Source organism: Anomaloglossus baeobatrachus, chromosome 8 (assembly GCF_048569485.1).
Source record: "Anomaloglossus baeobatrachus isolate aAnoBae1 chromosome 8, aAnoBae1.hap1, whole genome shotgun sequence".
NCBI classification, from domain to species: domain Eukaryota; kingdom Metazoa; phylum Chordata; class Amphibia; order Anura; family Aromobatidae; genus Anomaloglossus; species Anomaloglossus baeobatrachus.
Genome location: NC_134360.1, coordinates 154246023 through 154267232, shown reverse-complemented (window position 1 = coordinate 154267232; position 21210 = coordinate 154246023). Strand labels below are relative to the sequence as shown.

Here is a 21210-nt window from a genome sequence, read left to right as displayed (position 1 = left end):
TAGAAGCTTGGTGCAGGAACTGTGGTCCATGTACATTAAGGAGAAAAGATAGCACCAGTCAGCGAGCGCCTTTGCAACCAATAGTAACTACCCAGCCTCTAGAACTCGTTGCCTTAGACCACGTCAAGCTCACACCAAGCAGGAATGGGTACACCTATGCACTCACCATAGTAGATCACTATTCAAGATTCCTGGTGGTGGTACCTGCCAAAGATCTAACTGCCAGCACTGCGGCGAAGGCTTTCCAGGCACACTTCTGCAGACCCCATGGTTACCCAGATCATGTTCTAACAGATCGAGGTCCCGCTTTTGAAGCAGAAATCTTCCAAGAATTTTGTAAATTGTATGGGTGTAAGAAGATACGCACTGCCCCCTACCACGCACAAACAAATGGGATGTGTGAGAAGATGAACTATGTAGTCATCAACCTGCTGAAAACTCTACCCCTTGAAGAGCGGAACCAGTGGCCTGAAAAATTGCCAGATCTTGTGGACATGTACAATAGTATTCCTGTGAGTTCCACTAAATGCACACCCGCTTATCTCATGAGGGCTAGACCTGGGAGACTGCCAGTGGATCTGGAGATGGAAGTTGAGATGCCTGAAGTTTATTCCCCAAATGCAGATTGGGATACCAAGCGTAGAGCCCAATACAGGCAAATTCAGGACTATGTTGAGAAGAATCTGGACCAAAGTAGGGAAAAGCAAGAAAGAAGCTTTAACAAGCAAGCCCAAGCCCCTCCATTTTCACCAGGAGAAGTGGTCTTAAAAAGAAAAAGAAAGATGCATAAACTGGACGACCAGTGGGAAAGAGAGCCATATGTGGTCCAGCCTTCCAATTTCAACAACCAGAAGATCTGTCTTGTCAGCAAGGACCAAGGAAGAACCACAGCTGTCTTTTCCCGTGATCACTTGAAAAAGTGCCCTGAACCCCTGAACATCCAGAAGGAAGAACAGCCTCAACCTCAAGTGACTGAGAAAAAGAAGAGAGTGATCCACACCATCCTAGGTGACTTCCCGGAAGATTGGCCTATGTACAATGGAGCAGTGATTGTGCCTGTACTCACATTCCCGCAACCCGCGGAAGAACCAGAACCAAGGAGGCCTGAAATCATTGCACCTAGAGAAGTACCCATACCAGCACCACGAACACGTAGATTACCACCTACAACACCTAGCACCAGTAGTGGGGAACAGGTAGTAGCAAACACCACAGTACAAGGGTTAGAGGGAAGCCAGGAGCTGAGAAGGTCCACCCGTGTGAACTTTGGTCAGCCCCCACATAGGTTCAGAGATGAGGAATGGTAGCGGAACCCGGCTACTCTACCCTAATGTAAATAGTCTAAATATAGAGTAAATTTAAAAATGTTTAGTATTTTCCATGCTTTTAATTCTACTATTTTGCATGCTAATGATAGTCATGTAAGACATGTTGATATAGAGTGTTGATAAGAAGAATGTTGATTTTATTTTAATTACCTGGATTCATGACCTGATTGACGACCAATGATAAGTTTTATTGAAAATGGACCTTTGACTACAGGACTGGTGGTAGCCAGGACAAACTGGTGCTATTGTAAATGGTTATTTCCCATTCATAGCCACGGACTGCATCCCCACCTACAGGAGAAGACACAGGTGGAGGAGAGACCTGGGAGACATATGGCCCAGGTCTGGCCACCAACAGGAGCGGTGGCTTGCCTCCTTTTGGAACTTTGGGGGTGGGATGAAGGACGTTGGGTTCAAGCAAAGTGCCTCCCCTGCGTGGGATAAATAGATGTTTTTCTTATTAAAATGTTCACTTTTTGCAGATAAAAATAAACACTCTGGGTGCACTGTAGCTCGGGGACGAGCTACGTTTAACCAAGGGGGAATGTGACGCCCCTGGACTAGTCCAGTGTGTCACAGGGAACTGCACTATTCTCTATCCTTGGTGCAGGGCCCACCCTCCTTGGTTCCGGGGTCCGCAACAGTGATTCTGTACCAACAGCACAAATCCTAGTCACCCAAACACTATACTTGTCAGGCACACCAGGGGCGTATTTCCAGCTGGGAAAGGAACCGCCCACCTATGAGTCAGACAGGCTGGTGGGAGGAGTCAGTTAGACAGTTGGTAGTAACTGAAAAAGAGAGAGGACCTGGGGATTAAGAGCTCCCTGAGGAGAGTCTGGCTGGGTCGCAGACAGTGGCCTGTGCCTGAGGAGACGGAAACCCAGTCGCGGGAAACTGGAGGACAGGGCTGGACGGGGCAAGAGGACCGTCAGCCATCGGATCCACAGTAACCGGTCTGGGGGCCGAGCACACAGCGGGGGACAGGCCCCTAAGTCGGGAGGTAGCTTCACACAACCCGGCAATTAACCTGCAGCGGGAAGTAGCTTCACGTGCTATCTGCAATGGCTCAGAGATTAGCGGTGTCAGCACAACGGAGAGATAGGACTTCCCACACAGAGCAGTCACAAAATCCCACGTGCCAGCTGCTAAGAGCAGGTCCCCAGTAAAAAGAGGGACGGGACCTGAAGGTTTCAAGCCAACAGGGCCAGGGACACACAGTACACAGTGTATGGAGGAAGGCTCCAGTCCACCACAGAATCACTGAAAGGGACCACCGGACGTGCTGTCACCGAATGCAGCAGTACCAAGAGACTTTGTTTACCTCAGAGTCTGTGTCCACTGAATGCGTCATCACACCTGAGTGAGTACCCTGGCTCCCCAGCGCCTTGCCGGCCCTATATCAATATAGACTGTTCCTACCTATTCCCTACCCTGAGTCCCGGGGCCCCTACCTGCGGAGGGAATCATCACCAGGCTGCCCCAATACCATCAGCCCCGGCACTCCCATAAGGCAGCGGCGGTATTCCTTATTACCGCACACCGCAGGTGGCGTCACAAATATTCTCCCCTGTAAATAACCCTTTTTTTTTCATCGAAGTGTCTGCCGAGCAGTCCGACTGCTGCTAGGGCGTCACATATACACTGTGAGCTAATAGCTGAAGGACCTGTGATAAGATAAGCTGTTGAGAGGAAATCTGATTTCATTTTCAGTTTCTGTTTCTAAGAAGCTTGCAAAGGCTAGAGCTTGTGAGCCACAAAAATCCAGAGAATTGTACACCTCCTAAGGCTATGTGCGCACTGGGAAATGGAATTTTCTTGAGAAAATTCCGCATGCTCTCAAAGATTACCGCACCCGCGGTAAAAACCGCAGGAAACCGCACCCGAAAACCGCATGCGGTTTGCTGCGGTTTGCCGCGGTTTTACCGTGGTATTATTCGCAGTATTGCCGCGGTTTTGCAGCGTGCGGGTTGGGATGTGCTTTATTGCATTCAATGCAATAAAGCACATTGAAAAAAAAAAGTCATTTAATTCTGAGATAGTAGATAGACAGAAGAATAGATAGAGGGATAGATAGATAGATAGACAGACAGAGGGATAGATAGATAGATAGATGACAGATCGCTACATTTCCCACGGTCGGCAGTGAGTTCACATTACCGGCCGTGGGAAATGACCGGTAATTACCTCTGCTGTCTGCTGCTTTCATTCAGCGCTGTGTCTGTGACAGTCGCGGCTGGATGTAAGCAGCGCAGGACCTGTGGATTACGCCGGAGCTTTGGTGCGGGAGGGGTTAATAAAATGGTAAACGAGGCTTGTTTGTTTTATTTAAAATAAAGGATTTTTTGGTGTCTGTGTTTTTTCCACTTTACTTACGGGTTGATCATGTCAGCTGTCACATAGACGCTGCCATGATCAAGCCTGGAGTTAATGGCGGTGGTCCCCCACCATCATTAACCCCTTGTATTACCTTGCTGCCACTGCTACACGGCGGCAAGAAGAGCCGGGGACACTCCGGTAGTGCCGCATAATGCATGCGACAGTGCCGGGGCAGCTGCGGCTGATATTCTCGGCTGCGGGAGGGGGAGTGAGGCGGGGGACATTATCCCTGCCCCTCTCCATCCCCAGCCTGAGAATACCGGGCCGCCGCTGTGTGCTTACCTCGGCTGGAAGGTAAATATGCAGCGGAGCCCACGTTCTTTGTTTTCTATATTTCCGTTTTCTTTCTATGTGTGTTCTATGTGTCTGTGTCTGTGTTCTATGTCTGTGATGTCTGTGTGTGTGTGATCTGTGTGTGTGTTTACTCTCTGCACGGCTTCCTCTTCCTGTAATGACATCACTTCCCTGCAAAACCGCAGACAGGCGATGTACATTACCGGAGGTAAACCGCGAAATACCGCAGGGAATAACGCAGGAAAACGCAGTGAACCGCACAGAATTTGCTGCCTGCGTTATTCCCTGCGGGATTTCATGATTAACATTGGAGTCAATGGAGTGAAATCCCGCAGCGATGTGCGGAAAAGAATTGACATGCACTTGTTTTTGCTGCGGGATTCCCGCAGCAAAACATGCAGCTGTCAAATTCCGCCCAGTGCACACAGGATTTTTTTTCTCCATAGGATTTGCTGGTGATTCACTGCAGAGATGTTATGAACATTTTCTGCAGCGAAACATGCAGCAAATCCGCGGAAAATCCGCGGCAAAATCCGGTAAGTGCGCACAGGGCCTAAAAGTATAAAAGGTAAGAGCTGCTGAGGGTGAGAGGAAGAAGGGGGGACATTACACTTACAGTGTGTCACACACAAGCAAAGAGTGGACAACTCTGATTGTGTTCATTGTTTTTTCTTTTAGTTTTCTAACATCTAGTCAGCAATGGCACAGTCTTCCTCCAAGTGTCTGACTGACCAAGAGATTGAAGCGATTATGTTTCAAAGCGATGATGAAAGTGAACTATCTTTGTCTGATGAAGAATATCTGCCACCAGCTAATCAAACATCCTCATCCAGTGATTCTTCTGATGATGAAGAAGTGAATCTAGTGGATCCTCAAGAAGTGATAAGTAGAACATCCAAAACGAATGTTTTTTGGGACAGTAATCCTACATTAGTCGGACGTACTCCAATACACAATATTGTGAGACAGGCTCAAGGAGCTGTGGGAAGTCCCAGTTACTTTACCCCTAAAGATGTATTCTGTACTTATTTTTCTGACAATATTGCAGAAGAGATCCTATTATGTTCAAACCTAGAAGGAAGACATATCGCTTCTGCAAAAAATAAGTCCTGGAATAATATCTCAAAAGAGGAACTTTATGCATATATTGGACTTTTACTGCTGGCAGAGAGTCAAAAATCGTATGATGTCCCAATACGAGAATTATTTCTGGACCCACTTTCTGATCCACACTATAAGGCGACAATGTCAGTGGGCAGATATGAGGAAATTAGAAGAATCATTCGCTTTGATGATAAGCGAACTCGTGCAGCGAGGTTTGAAACAGACAAATTAGCCCCGATCAGTTATATCTGGAACATATTTAGCAAAAATTGCACAAAACTTTACAATCCTAGTACTAATGTTACTGTAGCTGAGCAACTTGTACCGTTCAGAGGACGCTGCAAATTCATACAATACATGCCCAGCAAGCCAGCCAAGTACGGAATAAAAATCTTCTGGATGTGTGATTCTGCAAATTATTATGGCATAAATGGCGTAATCTACTGTGGCAAAGAGGTTGGTGCACCAGTAAAGAAGGATCTGGGGTCTGAAATAGTCAAAACTCTTGCTGTTCCAATATTCAATTCAGGTAGAAACATCACCATGGACAATTATTTCACCAATGTTGAACTAGGCAATTTTCTGCTTGCAAAAGCTATTACACTTGTTGGTACTATAAAGCAAAACAGACGAGAAATTCCAGCAGCACTCAAACACAATCGTCAGCGAGCACTTTATGAGAGTGTCTTTGGATTCAATAACAAAGCGACTTTGGTATCTTACAAGGCGAAGAAGGAGAAATCTGTAATTTTACTCAGTACCATGCATCACGATTGCAGTGTTGACAGCAATAACCAAAAATTGAAACCAGAAATCATCCTGCATTACAATGCAACAAAAGGAGGTGTAGATAAAATGGATGAGATGGTGGGAGAATATTTGTGTAAGAGGCAAACAAAACGATGGCCTGTAGTACTATTTTCAAATATGCTTGCTGTAGCAGCCCTAAATTCATTCATTATTTATACAGAAACTCATCCGGAATTTCATGCACAGAGGAAGGACAGGAGACACATATTCTTGAAGGACCTTTGTCATGAACTTGTAATGCCTCACATGATAGAGCGAAGCGACTTGGAATGCTTGCCAAAGCTAACTAAAGAAGCAATGAAACGGTGTGGCGTACAGTTACAGATTATTCCAGAGCCAGGAGAAAGAAAACGAAAGCGTTGTTTCATGTGTCCAAGAAACATAGAAAGGAAAACTGAGCGATATTGTTCCACTTGTAAGGAAACTGTTTGCAAAGAACACTCTTCTGAAAAAATAACATGTCAGAATTGTTTGGAAGACTAATGTAATAGAAAAGAAAGTTAGGATAAAAATGTAGCTGCAGCTAGTTTGCTATAGATTTCTATGCGTTTTTGTGTGTTTTCAAGTCTTTGCGTGAAATCTGGAAAAAAAAAAATTTTTTTGGTGTTTTCTGTGAAAAATTATAATTACAATTTTGTCCACTATTCATATTTTATTGAGCAATTTTGAAATAAACTTGTGAAAGTTATTTAAGTGTGTTTTTCTACATTATGTGCATGGGGGCCTAAAAGGCCCCCAATACGTTAATATGTATATTTTTAACGTCATTGAGAATTATGCATGAAAGTGGGAGCATTACATACAGAATGCCGCACATACGATTAACCCCCGTCACACATACTTACCTTCCATACGACCTCGATGTGGGCGGCAAACGTCCACTTCCTGGAGTGGGAGGGACGTTCGGCGTCACATCGACGTCACACGGCAGGCGGCCAATAGAAGCGGAGGGGCGGAGCTGAGCGGGACGTAAACATCCCGCCCACCTCCTTCCTTCCGCATTACCGGCCGGGAGACGCAGGTGAGATCTGTCCATCGTTCCCGGGGTGTCACACAATGCGATGTGTGCTACCACTGGAACGTTGAACAATCTGACGTGCAATTCTAGAGACAGGTACGATGTGTATGCGATGAACGTTTTACCGTTCAATCGCAATTACACGTACCTGTCACACACTGCAATGTACCTTACAATGCCGGATGTGCGTCACTTACGACGTGACCCCGCCGACACATTGTAAGATATATTGCAGCGTGTAAAGCGGGCTTTAGTCTTGGGGGACTTTTGTTTTTCTAGTTGTTTGTCCATTTTTACGGTCTGGAGGACAACTCCTGTGTTTATGCTGAAGATCTGCATGCAGATTGTTTGATAAAAGATTTTGTAAGCAATGTCGGAAGATGGGGTTCTAGGTGGGTCCAGTGGCAACTTGTGGAGCATGGGTGAATTGTCATACCTCGGGATTCGAACCGGTGACTCTGTACTGTGTGATTGGTGTCCATCACCTCTGAATAAGCTGATATTATTTTCCATTAAGTGGCAGGATTGCTTTCTAATTACGGATAGATTTCAGCTGCTGACATGACTTTCCAAGGCTTTTTCCAACTTTCTTTCTTCATGTGTTCAATACTTTTCCCTGTGTCATGTGTTATTATTACACATAATTTATGGACACTTTTGGTTTGATCTCTTTGTCTATGTGTATTGGATGGTTTATGTTTAGCTAATTAGTCAATGACATTTTCCAAGATCTGGTCTACATATGTGTGGTAGCATATGTGGACGACACTCTCGTGTGTAGGCAGGTCTGGAGAGAACAGACCAAATGGACAGAAAAGGGATGAGAACAACTTCAATCAGAAATGCCACCTATAAGTTACCTGGATGTAAATATTTTTTTGTTATACTAATTCTAGTCATTATTGTGGTTCCTGCATGGATTAAATCTGACGATGGCTGGTAGCAACAACTTCCAGTGTTTCCTTATCATTGCCATAAACATACTGGGAGTTGTTGGTCATGCTATACAAAAGTGGGGCTTACCTGAAATTGCAATTGACCACTGTACTAAACTTGGCAATATATTCATATATTAATGAAGGTTCTGGATTCATGTACTGTTGATGGGTCTGGTGCTGCATTTGTGCACTCTATGTGACTGCACACTTGTGAATCCTGGCATCCTGTGGTGTCAGGATTCTCCAGTGCCGGCACTGAAAGCAGGTGTCTATGACCGCAAATATGCAATATGCATACTTCTTACCAGATGTGCGTGGCATCACTCAAATTACTTGTGAGGATTTACATAAAGTGACTGCAGAATTTCTCGCCAAACCTGGACAATCCATTTAAGAAACATTTGGTTACATTTGTACCACCTTACAAGTACTCCTATGTGCTGTGAAACAAAAAGGTGTAGATACAATACAATATGATCTAATAGAGCATTATAGATTTTTGTAAAAGGTTTTTTTTTATTATTATTTATCTTTATATTATTTTTTACCTAAGTAAATTCAATTTAATACATACCAGGTCACGTTCAACCGCATTATTCAACAATCTTTGGAGTAATCCTTTAAACAGTTCAACACTTTCTTTTTCCTTTAATGTATGAAAAAAAAAGAAGAGACAATCTTACTTTTGTATACATACAATCTTAGAGAATGCTGTTTTTTTCTTTTTAAGAAGCACTTAGTACTCACCAGTCTCAGTCTTTGGGTTCGGTTCCACTTGCGTTTTGCACGGGCGAGTGCAATCTGATAAAACATCGGATTGCACTCGCACCAGTACAAAACTATGGGGCAGCGTCCCTCTGCGATTGATTTCTCATGCCATAGCGGCATGTGGAATGAATCGCAGCATGCTGCATTTAGCAGCGAGTTTCGGCTCATCTACCGCCATACAAATCAATGGGAGCGTGTGAAACATCGCACTGCACTATATATCACAGTGCGATATACGCAGAGACAGGCCAGGGAGGAGATAGGGAGAAAGTGCTCCCTCCCTCTTTACCGCACCTGTGATGCTGACGCTCGCAGCAGAGGGTCATTAGCATATCACTTCTGATGCTCTCACATCGGAAGCTATATGCTAGTGGAACCGAGGCCTTAGGAGGAATCACTGACTGTCCATAAGCTCCTGGCTATTATCTATTAAAATATAACTTTTAATAATCCTATTAAAAACAGGGGGTGAACACAGACAACAAACACATAACGGTGATAATCCGGTAAAGGAGAGCTGTAATGAACAGCAATGATCGGCAAACCTAAACAGGAAATCACTAAAAGCCTGTTAAACAATATATAATTGCAAAGGCTGAATAATAAACCTTCAACAGTAAGGCAAATAATAAAGGATTGGTCTCACCGGTATCTCTTTTTCATTCAACACCCTGGTGATAATGGGATCGCAGAGGGGGAGCTTTTGAAAGCTTAGCTACCACAAACCCCTCAGATGTAGATCCGCTACAGGCGTGCTCCAGTTCTCCCTACGCGTTTCGTGATTTCCAACTCATCAGGGGAGCCTATCTGGACTGTGGAGCCAAGAGTGAAAGACCTCTTGTGCAGAGGTAGACGCCTAACCAGATTGAGGTGAATCAGAGGTTTAAATAGAGGCGGGGAACACAAAAGTGCTCTCATTGGTTGTCAGAGGTCATGTGACCGCATGGGGTACGAAGTAAGTACTGCGCATGCGCCAGTTATGAAAGTGTAAAGCACCGATAAAAATAATGACAGGATGATGACATGATCCTGATACAGCGTGGAAGTAAAGACCGCACGCTGCGTTTTGAAAAAAGACACACAGTTTCTCAACCAGAGTGGAGGCCTGAACGCGCGTGCGCACCCTTGTCGGTCCCCATACTTCTTGCCAAATACCTATGAGCTTTGATCTTGTTCCAATTTTTATTTGGATTAATAAAGGCTATAAGCAACTGTCTGTCAGCGGGTGTGAATTTCACCTGTTTTTGACACAATTTTTGTTTTTTGAGCCTATCTTTCAGGGGTGACCCTCTATGCCTTTCATGTGACCCCCATGCCCTTATAGCACCCCATCAGGCACACTACTACACTCTGCTGTCACCATGTAACTGGACCATCATCTTAGGATGTCTAGATTATTTCCCTGCTCCATGGACGGCGTTAGACGAGTGGGGCACGCATGCTCTGTACACAGAGTTTACCACTCGCCAGTCATTGTTGCAGTACCGCCCAGTAGGATTTACTGTTTACCCAGGTGATTGCTCCACGTGCGGCTGCTGTCCCAGCCCCCATTGCTATATATACAATCGGGCGCACATGCGTTGTCATGACCGGTCCGTCTGGCCGGGTGCGCACGCGCATTCAGGCCTCCAGTCTGTTTGATAAACTGTGTATCTTTTTTCAAAAACGCAGTGTGCGGTCTTTACTTCCACGCTGTATCAGGATCATGTCATCATCCTGTCATTATTTTTATCGGTGCTTTACACTTTTATAACTGGCGCATGCGCAGTACGTACTTCGTACTCCATGCAGTCACATGATCTCTGACAACCAATGAGAGCAGTTTTGTGTTCCCCGCCTCTATTTAAACCTCTGATTCACCTCAATCTGGTTAGGCATCTACCTCTGCACAAGAGGTCTTTCACTCTTGGCTCCACAGTCCAGATAGGCTCCCCTGATGAGTTGGAAATGATGAAATGCGTAGGGAGAACTGGAGCACGGCTGTAGCGGATCTGCATCTGAGGGGTTTGTGGTAGCTAAGCTTTCAATAGCTCCCACTCTGCGATCCCATTATCACCAGGGTGTTGAATGAAAAAGAGATACCGGTGAGACCAATCCTTTATTATTTGCCTTAAGGCCCAGTCACACACAACGACTTACCAGCGATCCCAAAAACGATGCGACCTGATGGGGATCGCAGGTAAGTCGCTGGGAGGTCGCAGGTGAGATGTCAAACAGTCAGATCTTACCAGCGATGCAGGAACAATACAGGTCGCAGTAGCGACCTGTATAACGATCTCAGCAGTCACTGTAACCCTGTCACACAGTGTCAAACACAGCGATGTGCGATGTGTCCTGCCCAGCAGGACATCACCTTTGAAGAAAATGACCTGGACCATTCTGCAACGACTAGCGATCTCACAGCAGGGGCCTGATCGCTCGTAGGTGTCACACATAACAAAATCGCTAACGGGATCGCTACTGCATCACGGAAACCGTGCCTCAGCTGCGATCTCGCTAGCAATCTCGTTATGTGTGACGGTACCTTTACTGTTGAAGGTTTATTATTCAGCCTTTGCAATTATATATTGTTTAACAGGCTTATAATGCTTTCCTGTTTAGGTTTGCCTATCTTTGCTGTTCATTACAGCTCTCCTTTACCGGATTATCACCGTTATGTTTTTGTTGTCTGTGTTCACCCCCTGTTTTTAATAGGATTATTAAAAGTTATATTTTATCTTTACCCTGCTAATCATACATAATTACATTGGGTATCTGCTTCCACTATTATTCACTTTTGAAACAATTGGGTATGGCAGGATTTCTTGCGACTGGTCTGGACACTGAGAGGTGGACTACCGAGGCAAGGGACGTGTTCTCTGATAGGGTATTTGTAAAACCCAAATACACTCCCACATTCAACGGAGCATTTAAAGAACTTACCCGCCTTTACAAAAATCAAATCCCATCTTGGTGGGAGGTTCAAAGCCTTGAGAATTACATCAGGGCAGAAATCGTCCCTCGCCATTTGCGCATTGCCCTTTCTCCAGGGGTACGCTATAAAAATGCAGCATTTTTGGAAAATTGGGAAAGAGAGGCGACTGCTAGTTCCCTGTGCTTGATGAAAATCCTCTTAGAGGACCCTTGTTTCCCTCACCAATAGCCTGAAAGAACAAACAGAGATTACCAAAAAGTTCTCTGGTGTGTCAGAATTCAATTCCAAAGAGGCGCTGTTGCAAAATCAAATTGAACGCTTCCAATACCATCTTAAGGAAAGGAAGCACAGGTATTTTGTGAGGGACACACAGGATTTTAAGGATAAAAAGGTCCATTGTTTTTCATCTACCTCTATTCCCCATTCAAATTGTGAATTCGACCTCTCCACCACTGACACTGACATTTCAGACAGCGAGTCACGTAAAACAGGAAAGGGCAAACAGAGGGGTAGGGGACGGGGGAGAGGACGTGCTACGGAGAATATCAATAACCCTCGTTTTTTAGACCAGGGTTACCTACTGAGAAACAGACTAGTTCCCCAGCAAGCACACAATCAGACAGAGAATTACAGATCATAAATCTCTCATCTCGACTACTCACGTCTGTTGAAATGTGTGTACTCAGTAGGGGCCTCTCCTTCGTTCCCACGTTCTGACCTAGACGTTTTTGATGGGGTTAAAGATCTCCAGCTTTTTGCTAGAAAGCTTAGATGGCATAAGTTCCATCAGCAAGAACAGAAATGTCTGAGTCATGATTTGGGTGTCCCTGATGACTTGCTGCCAGACATTCGCTTTTTATATCATCTGTCAGATGAAGATCCTAATTTGGTAGGAGAAGGTCCATTCACCTCCCTAAGAAACAAGAGCACGCGTTTGCCACCGATACAGGGAGATGTTTCTGCTATCGATATTTTTGTTGCACTGTTTACCAGGGATCTGGAAAATTTAGGACAGAGTAAGTCGCACAAACATAACCTTTCTAAAGAGGAAATGCAGGCCCTACAATCATTGGCACAAGATTCAAGTATTGTTGTTAAGAGTTCTGACAAGGGGGGCAATATAGTGTTACTCAACAGAGAACACTATCGCCAATTATGTTTGGACATCCTGCAGGTTAGCTCCAACTACAGCAGGTTGCCTTCTAACCCCCTGTCGGAATTCAAGAGTGAATTGAAATCTATCTTGACTACAGGTCTTAACAGCAAACTTATTGATAAAGCTGAATTTGATTTCCTACTACCCCTTCACCCTACCCTGGCTACCTTCTATTGCCTCCCAAAAATTCACAAAGGGCTGAAGTCCTTGAAATGAAGACCGATAGTGTCGGGCGTTGGGAGTCTGAGTCAGAACTTAGGAATTTATATTGATGAAGTCCTTCAACCCTTTGTTCTGGCTCTGAACTCATATACCCGGGACTCTATGGATTTTCTAAGGAAGTTAGAGGGTATATCCCTTGATGATGACATGCTTATGAGGAGTATTGATGTGGAAGCACTATCCTCCTCCATTTCACATAGGAACGGTCTTGAGGCAACCAACTATTTCCTCAAAGGAAAAGGGTGTCAGTTTAGGAATCACAGTGATTGGGTCTTGCAACTTCTTGATTTTTGTTTAACAAAGAAGAACTTCTTTCTCTTTGACGGCTCTTTTTACCACCAGCTCAGGGGCACAGCCATGGGCAGTCCATATGCACCTTCTTATGCCAACTTGCTCCTGGGCTGGTGGGAGGAGACCATTTTTTTTGTGACAATTCCAAATTTGATGTAGATAGGGTGGTCTTTTGGACCAGATTTATTGATGATGTATTCGTGATCTGGAGAGGGGATCAGAACAGCTTCACTAACTTTGTGAACTCATTGAATGACAATTCCCTTGGACTTGGGTTTACGTCCCAATGTAGCCGACAGGAATTGTCATTCCTTGACATTTTGATGAATAAGAATAGCAATAGTACCCTGTCAACCAAGACATTTAGGAAACCGACTGCGACGAACGCACTTCTCAGGTGGAAAGGCAGCCACCCTAGGTCTCTGATAAGTGGGATTCCAAAGGGTCAATACCTACGGATCAAACGTAACTGCTCAGATCCTATTGACTTTAATATTCGAGCCAGAGACCTGAGAAGTCGGTTTAAAGACAGGGGTTACCCCGATGGTGTTCTCAAAAAAGCTTTCAGGGAAGCGAATTCAAGAGAGAGATCGAGTCTCCTTATTCCATCACAACCTAAATTGGAAGAGCCATCTACCCGCTTTATCACAACCTACTCCAATAGCTCACCAGCTATTAGATCAATACTTACCAAACATTGGCCGGTGCTGCAGATGGATGATGACATCAGTAATACAATCGGCCCTCATCCCCTGTATACTTTCAGGAAAGGGAGATCGATTGGAGAGCGTTTGGTGCACAGCCACTTTGTTTCTTCCCCTCTCTCCACTTGGATCCCCTCTAGCCCAAAGGGCTGCTTCAGATGCTCAGGGTGTGTCACTTGTCCCTGCATCCTGCCTGGTAAAACATTTTACAGTTCTGTCACGGGACGACGTTATGATATACGTTCTTTCATAAATTGTCGTTCCAAAGGCGTTATTTACCAAGCAAGATGCCAATGCAATTTGGAATATATTGGAAAAACCGTCAGAGAGATGAGGAGAAGGGTAGGTGAACATCTCAGAGATATAGCCAACAAGAGGGATACACCCTTAGCAACACACATGAACACCATACATAATGGCGACATCACCGGTCTCAGCTTCATGGGGATAGACCTCGTGAAGCGCCCTATACGTAGAGGCAACTGGGACCGGAGGGTGTTGCAAAAGGAAAGTAGGTGGATTTTCACACTTAAGGCACAGGCCCCATTAGGTCTCAATGAGACCTTAACCTATAGCTGCTTCCTTTGATTTAGGGACAGTGTCAGCTACATTAGGAAAAGCCGTCGAGGAACGGGGGCATCGTTAACTTTAGGATGTGTTAACTCCGTTGTCAGGTAGGGTAGTCCTAGGGCCCAGTGTAAGTTTGTTCATTAGGGCATCCCCCCCTCCCTATCCTTAATGTTTTAGATCCATCTGCTTTAGATCTCCTTGATGTCATCATGCATCTCCACACTAATACCTATTAGATTTACATCAATCATGTCCCTTTTCAGGAATGTCTCACCCCCTTGCCCTTGTCGGTCCCCATACTTCTTGCCAAATACCTATGAGCTTTGATCTTGTTCCAATTTCTATTTGGATTAATAAAGGCTATAAGCAACTGTCTGTCAGCGGGTGTGAATTTCACCTGTTTTTGACACAATTTTTGTTTTTTGAGCCTATCTTTCAGGGGTGACCCTCTATGCCTTTCATGTGACCCCCATGCCCTTATAGCACCCCATCAGGCACACTACTACACTCTGCTGTCACCATGTAACTGAACCATCATCTTAGGATGTCTGGATTATTTCACTGCTCCATGGACGGCGTTAGACGAGTGGGGCACGCATGCTCTGTACACAGAGTTTACCACTCGCCAGTCATTGTTGCAGTACCACCCAGTAGGATTTACTGTTTACCCAGGTGATCGCTCCACGTGCGGCTGCTGTCCCGGCCCCCATTGCTATGTATACAATCGGGCGCACATGCGTTGTCATGACCGTTCCGTCTGGCCGGGTGCGCATGCGCATTCAGGCCTCCAGTCTGTTTGATAAACTGTGTGTCTTTTTTCAAAACGCAGCGTGCGGTCTTTACTTCCACGCTGTATCAGGATTATGTCATCATCCTGTCATTATTTTTATCGGTGCTTTACACTTTTATAACTGGCGCATGCGCAGTACTTACTTCGTACCCCATGCAGTCACATGATCTCTGACAACCAATGAGAGCAGTTTTGTGTTCCCCGCCTCTATTTAAACCTCTGATTCACCTCAATCTGGTTAGGCGTCTACCTCTGCACAAGAGGTCTTTCACTCTTGGCTCCACAGTCCATATAGGCTCCCCTGATGAGTTGGAAATGATGAAACGCGTAGGGAGAACTGGAGCACGCCTGTAGCGGATCTGCATCTGAGGGGTTTGTGGTAGCTAAACTTTCAATAGCTCCCCCTCTGCGATCCCATTATCACCAGGGTGTTGAATGAAAAAGAGATACCGGTGAGACCAATCCTTTATTATTTGCCTTACTGTTGAAGGTTTATTATTCAGCCTTTGCAATTATATATTGTTTAACAGGCTTATAGTGATTTCCTGTTTAGGTTTGCCGATCATTGCTGTTCATTACAGCTCTCCTTTACCGGATTATCACCGTTATGTGTTTGTTGTCTGTGATCACCCCCTGTTTTTAATAGGATTATTAAAAGTTATATTTTATCTTTACCCTGCTAATCACACATAATTACATTGGGTATCTGCTCCTGCTATTATTCACTATTATCTATTAATTATCATTGTAGGAGTGCGTCTCTAATTTGATAACTACTACTCCCTGCACACCTAACCAAGGTAAACATCTGGTAACAAAGCTCGCGGTTACCCGATATTTACCTTGGTTAGGAGCATCCTCCTCTCTTAGGCGGGGGAGAGAGGAGAGAGAGGGAGGGGGAGAGAGGGAGGGGGAGAGAGAGACTGATCACGCGAGGCTGGTCTCTGTGCATGCTAAGTAGAGCAAGCAGGATCCTGTCTATCAGCATGCCAGCGTTCACATGCGTTTGTGTGCTGTTTAGTCAGGATCCAGCAATTTGCAGTATTTGGACGCAGCTCAAAAACGCTACAAGTAGCGTTTTTGAAAAAAGTTAAAAAACTGCAAGTTGCTGGATCCTTACTATAACGCACGCAAACGCAGGTGAACGCATGTTGACGCGAGTCCATTGCAAATGCATTGAAATGAAAACGCATTTGCACTGGATCCGTTTTTGCGTAAAAAAAACGTTCATGACGCATGTTAAAAAAAGTAGTGTGAAAGCAGCCTTAGGGGTACTTTGCACACTACGACATCACAGGTGCAGGGAAAGAAGCCACCAGGTCACTAAACCAGCACTGGGACTAAGGGGACCAGCGATCAAGACCAGCCTTCCTCGGCTGACCAGTTTCCATCTGACTGTGAGTAAAGGAACCAGTTACACTGCAACCCCTTGTGTGGCCTACCTTCTTTCTGCACCCATCCACATCACCTATCCTCTGGGGCCCGGCCCTGCTTGCGGAGGGCCTTACATCCAGGCTGCCACCAACACCAGCCCCAATAGTGAGAACTGTGAAGCGGCTGCTCCATCTACATAGCCACAACCCGCAAAAGGCGTCACGTTATAAACTTTCATTTAATCTCCCCTGTAAATACACTCCTTTTAAAAAGTGTCTCCAGGGAAACGGAACCAGGCAACGGCCACCAAAAGACATCTCCCCAGAAATACACCGCCCGGGGCTGAGTACCCCATAGCCCTGGGCGACACAGCTGCACAACATGGAGTTGCGCAAAAATGTTGCAGCTCTTGGCGTTTTCATATCTATTTTGCCCAGCACTGTCAACATTGACATAGCTGAGGTGCAATGGGGCGCAATGCCACAGCTCATCTACTTCATGATTAGCTGTTGAATTCTTTAAGCCAGAAATCATACCACAGTGCTTGACTGGAGTAAAATATGTGGCAAGACCCACAGAGCCACATGCCATTTTTCAGATGTGCCTGATACATTAAAAGACATGCACCTGTTAATGAATCAGGAGTAAAAACAGGAGAAAACCAGAGTAAAGTGCAAAACTGAATACTTTTAATGGTAAACTGGCACAAAATGGGAAATTGGCAGAACAATCTATGGACACGTGTAAAAATCAATTGTACAACTTAGGCCGCTTTCACACTTGCGTTCAGCGCAATCCGCCGCTATGGAGAATAGCGCAGTCCGTTAACGCACTGCGCTATTCTCCATAGACTTGTATTGACGACGCACTGTAACGTAAGTGTCTGCATTTTATCCGCTGGACGACGCTGCATCGTTATTTTGACGCAGCGTCGGGCGTTTTATGGGTCGTTAAAATAACGCACCTTGACGGATTCCGTTGGAATCCGCCAAGGTGTCTAATGATTGTCTATGGTGGCGGATTCCGCCGCTATGCGCTAAGTGGCGGAATCTGCTAACGGATTCCGTCACGTTCTACTGAGCATGCTCAGCATTTTCAGCAGAACGATCTAAATTGTTTAAAATCACTCCTGATCTCTCTCCCCCCTCTCAGCCCCTCTCTCATACTCACTGATCACGGGCGCGATGCTGCACAGTTGTCACAAAGCTCCGGTGGCTTTTCCTCTTTTGAAAATGCCGGCCGCTCATTATTCCATCTAGTATTCACTGCTTCCCCCGCCCACCGGCAGCTATGATTCGTTGCAGTCAGACCCGGCCCCATGCTGAGTGACAGCTTTCTCACTGCAACCAATCACAGCCGCCGGTGGGCGGGTCTATATCGTGCAGTACAATAAGTAAATAAATAATTTAAAAAAAGCTGTGCGGTCCCCCCTAATTTTGATACTAGCCAAGGTAAAGCCACACGGCTGAAGGCTGGTATGCTCAGGATGGGAAGCCCCACATTATGGGGAGCCTTCCAGCCTAAAAATATCAGCCAGTAGCCGCCCGGAATTGCTGCATCCATTAGATGCGACAATCCCGGGACTCTACCCGGCTCATTCTGAATTGCCCTGGTGTGGTGGCAATCGAGGTAATAAGGAGTTAATGGCTGCAGCCCATAGCTGCCACTAAGTCCTAGCTTAATCATGGCAAGCGTCTATAAGACACCGACAATGATTAGCCTTTAAGTGAAAGTAAATAAACACATACACCCGAAAAAATACTGTATTTGGAATAAAAGATAAAAAAACACTCTCTTTCACCACTTTATTAATCCCCAAATACCCCTCCAGGTCCGTCATTAACCACACGAGGTCCCGTGAGGCATCCAGCTCTGCTACATGAAGCTGACAGGAGCGGCTGTAGAACACTGCCGCTCACTGTGAGCGCCACGCAGCAACTGAAGTGAGTCGCGCTGTCAGCGGGGACGTCACTGAGGTAGTGTGTGCAGTGATGATAGGTGAGGTAGTGCCGGTGTGTATGCGGTGATGAGTGCGGTAGTGCCTGCGTGTGTGCGGTGATGATAGAGGCGGTAGTACCGAGGTGTGTGCGGTGATGATGGGTGCGGTAGTGCCGGGGTGTGTGCAGTGATGATGATGGGTGCGGTAGTGCCGGTGTATGTGTAGTGATGATGGGTGCGGTAGTGCCGGAGTGTGTGTAGTGATGATGATGGGTGTGGTAGTGCCGGGATGAGTGCAGTGATGATGATGAGTGCGGTAGTTCCGGGGTGTGTGCGGGGATGATGATGAGTACGGTAGTGCCGGGGTGAGTGCAGTGATGATGATGAGTGCAGTAGTGCTGGGGTGTGTGCAGTGATGATGATGATGGGGGCGGTAGTGCCGGTGTGTGCGGTGATGATGAGTGCGGTAGTGCCGGGGTGACTGCAGTGATGATGATGAGTGTGGTAGTGCCGGGGTGAGTGTGGTGATGATGGGGTCTCTCTCTCTCGGCTTAACGCAACGTGCTATTTCACAGGAATCCGTTGCCTTTATATCACACTATTTACAACGCATCCGTCACATGCATCACACAACGCATTGTGATGGATGCCGTTCAAAGCAAGTGTGAAAGCGCCCTTATGGCACAACCATATAAAAGTACAAAGCATGGGTGCAATCATAGTCAAACCACATAAAAGACACTTACATATGCTCAAATATACATAGATGAATACATCGTACAAAAATCAAACAGATGTTTCAATAAATACATCAATAGTATATATAGGGCAACAGATTATTATAAATATAAAGTGCAGCAATAAAAAGTAATGGGACAAAATACACAAGTGCACAACATGAGTCTAATCATGTGAGGGGGTACTTTTGTAATGTCCCCCTCTTTTTGAATCAGGAGTGTCTGACTCCAGCGCACCTCCTCATCAAGACAAGCAATGCCTAATCAGGGCATTAAGGCCACGTCACACTAAGCAACATCGCAAGCAACATCGCTGCTAAGGAACAACTTTTGTGACGTAGCAGCGATGTTGCTAGCGATGTTGCTGTGTGTGACATCCAGCAACAACCTGGCCCCTGCTGTGAGGTCGCTGGTTGTTGCTGAATGTCCTGGACCATTTTTTAGTTGTTGCTCTCCTGCTGTGAAGCACAGATCGCTGTGTGTGACAGCGACAGAGCATCAACTAAATGTGCAGGCAGCAGGAGCCGGCTTCTGCGGACGCTGGTAACCACGGTAAACATCGGGTAACCAAGAAGCCCTTACCTTGGTTACCCGATATTTAACTTCGTTACCAGCGTCCACCGCTCTCACGCTGTCAGTGCCGGCTCCTGCTCTCTGCACACGTAGCCACAGTACACATCGGGTAATTAACCCGATGTGTACTGTGGCTAGGAGTGCAGGGAACAGGGAGCCGGCACTGGCAGTGTGAGATATCTGCAGAGAAAGAGAAAGGGATAAACTCAAAGCAGGGAAAAAGCGAAAGTCAGAGAGCAGCTTGTGTAGCCAAACACTGTGACCTTCTACAGCTGGAAACTAAAGGACTGTCTGTCCAGTGTGACACATCCATGACAGCTGATCCCTGCACTCCCTAACATCCCTAGATTCCCTCCGTGCAATCTTCCCCCCTGTACCTTGAACTCACCCTGACTAGTGATGGCCAGCAAGACGCTAGTCTCGCCACTGCAATAAGACGATACATGGTAGGTAAGACACACGGGTGGGGAAGACACAAAAATGAGAACGCCAATGTTTCTTCAGCAACAACTTTGCAGCTGCAACTGTAAAAACACCACATCTCAGCACAGAGAAACTCCTTCCACATGGATGGCTTAGATTTGAGCTGTTGCCGGCATAGGGAGGAGTAAGTGGTGGATATTTATAGGAGAAGGCAGTGGCTGCAGTTGAGCTTACAACTATCTGTTAGATAGAAAGGCAGCTTAACCCCTTCAGTTTCAGATGGAATGAAATACTCTCTAACTCAGGATAAATGACGTGCGGGCACTAAAGCAGATCTGCGATCAATAATACGTTGTTACCTTCTGATCCCAGATCCCCCTGAGATCACATCAGACCTTGACACACTCGTGACACTAATGGGGTGTCGGTATTTTTGGCCATATCTGCATTGATGGATCCGAGCTGAACCTGGTATGCAAATGTGCACAGAGCCTTACATAATAATGTTTACTGTATTACAACAAGAAAAAAAACAGAGACCTTCCCTCCTTATTACATCTGTAATTAGCAAGAAAAAAGAGCTTGGGAATTGAATCAAGGATCTTATTGCAAGAAGGAATTCGGTGCATAGTGACAGATAGGTTTGTGTTTAGTTTTGGCTTTCCACTTATAATTAGTTAATATATAATAATGGCAATAAGAAAAATAATAATATTGATTAAAAGCCATGTCCTACCAAATCTCCTTTATGCTCGGTAAAGGCAACATTTTCCAGAATAATTTGCATTTTATCGGAGTCCCAGTTTTCATTATTTAGAAACTTGTTAATCTCCAGTTCAATATCAATATCCATGACGGCTTTCTGTAGGAGGAAATAAA

The 21210-nt window shown here is 45.5% G+C and overlaps 1 protein-coding gene across 1 annotated transcript in view; it reads right to left on the bottom strand.

Annotated features, from left to right (window-relative positions):
- LOC142249311 (uncharacterized) overlaps window positions 1-21210 on the bottom strand; it is a 156754-nt gene that overhangs the window by 101952 nt on the left and 33592 nt on the right. The window contains exons 4-5 of the mRNA XM_075320945.1: window positions 21068-21193; window positions 8446-8517 (exon numbers count right to left, since the gene is read on the bottom strand). Of these exons, the coding sequence (XP_075177060.1) occupies window positions 8446-8517; window positions 21068-21193 (198 nt within the window). The remainder of the gene's footprint in view (window positions 1-8445; window positions 8518-21067; window positions 21194-21210) is intronic.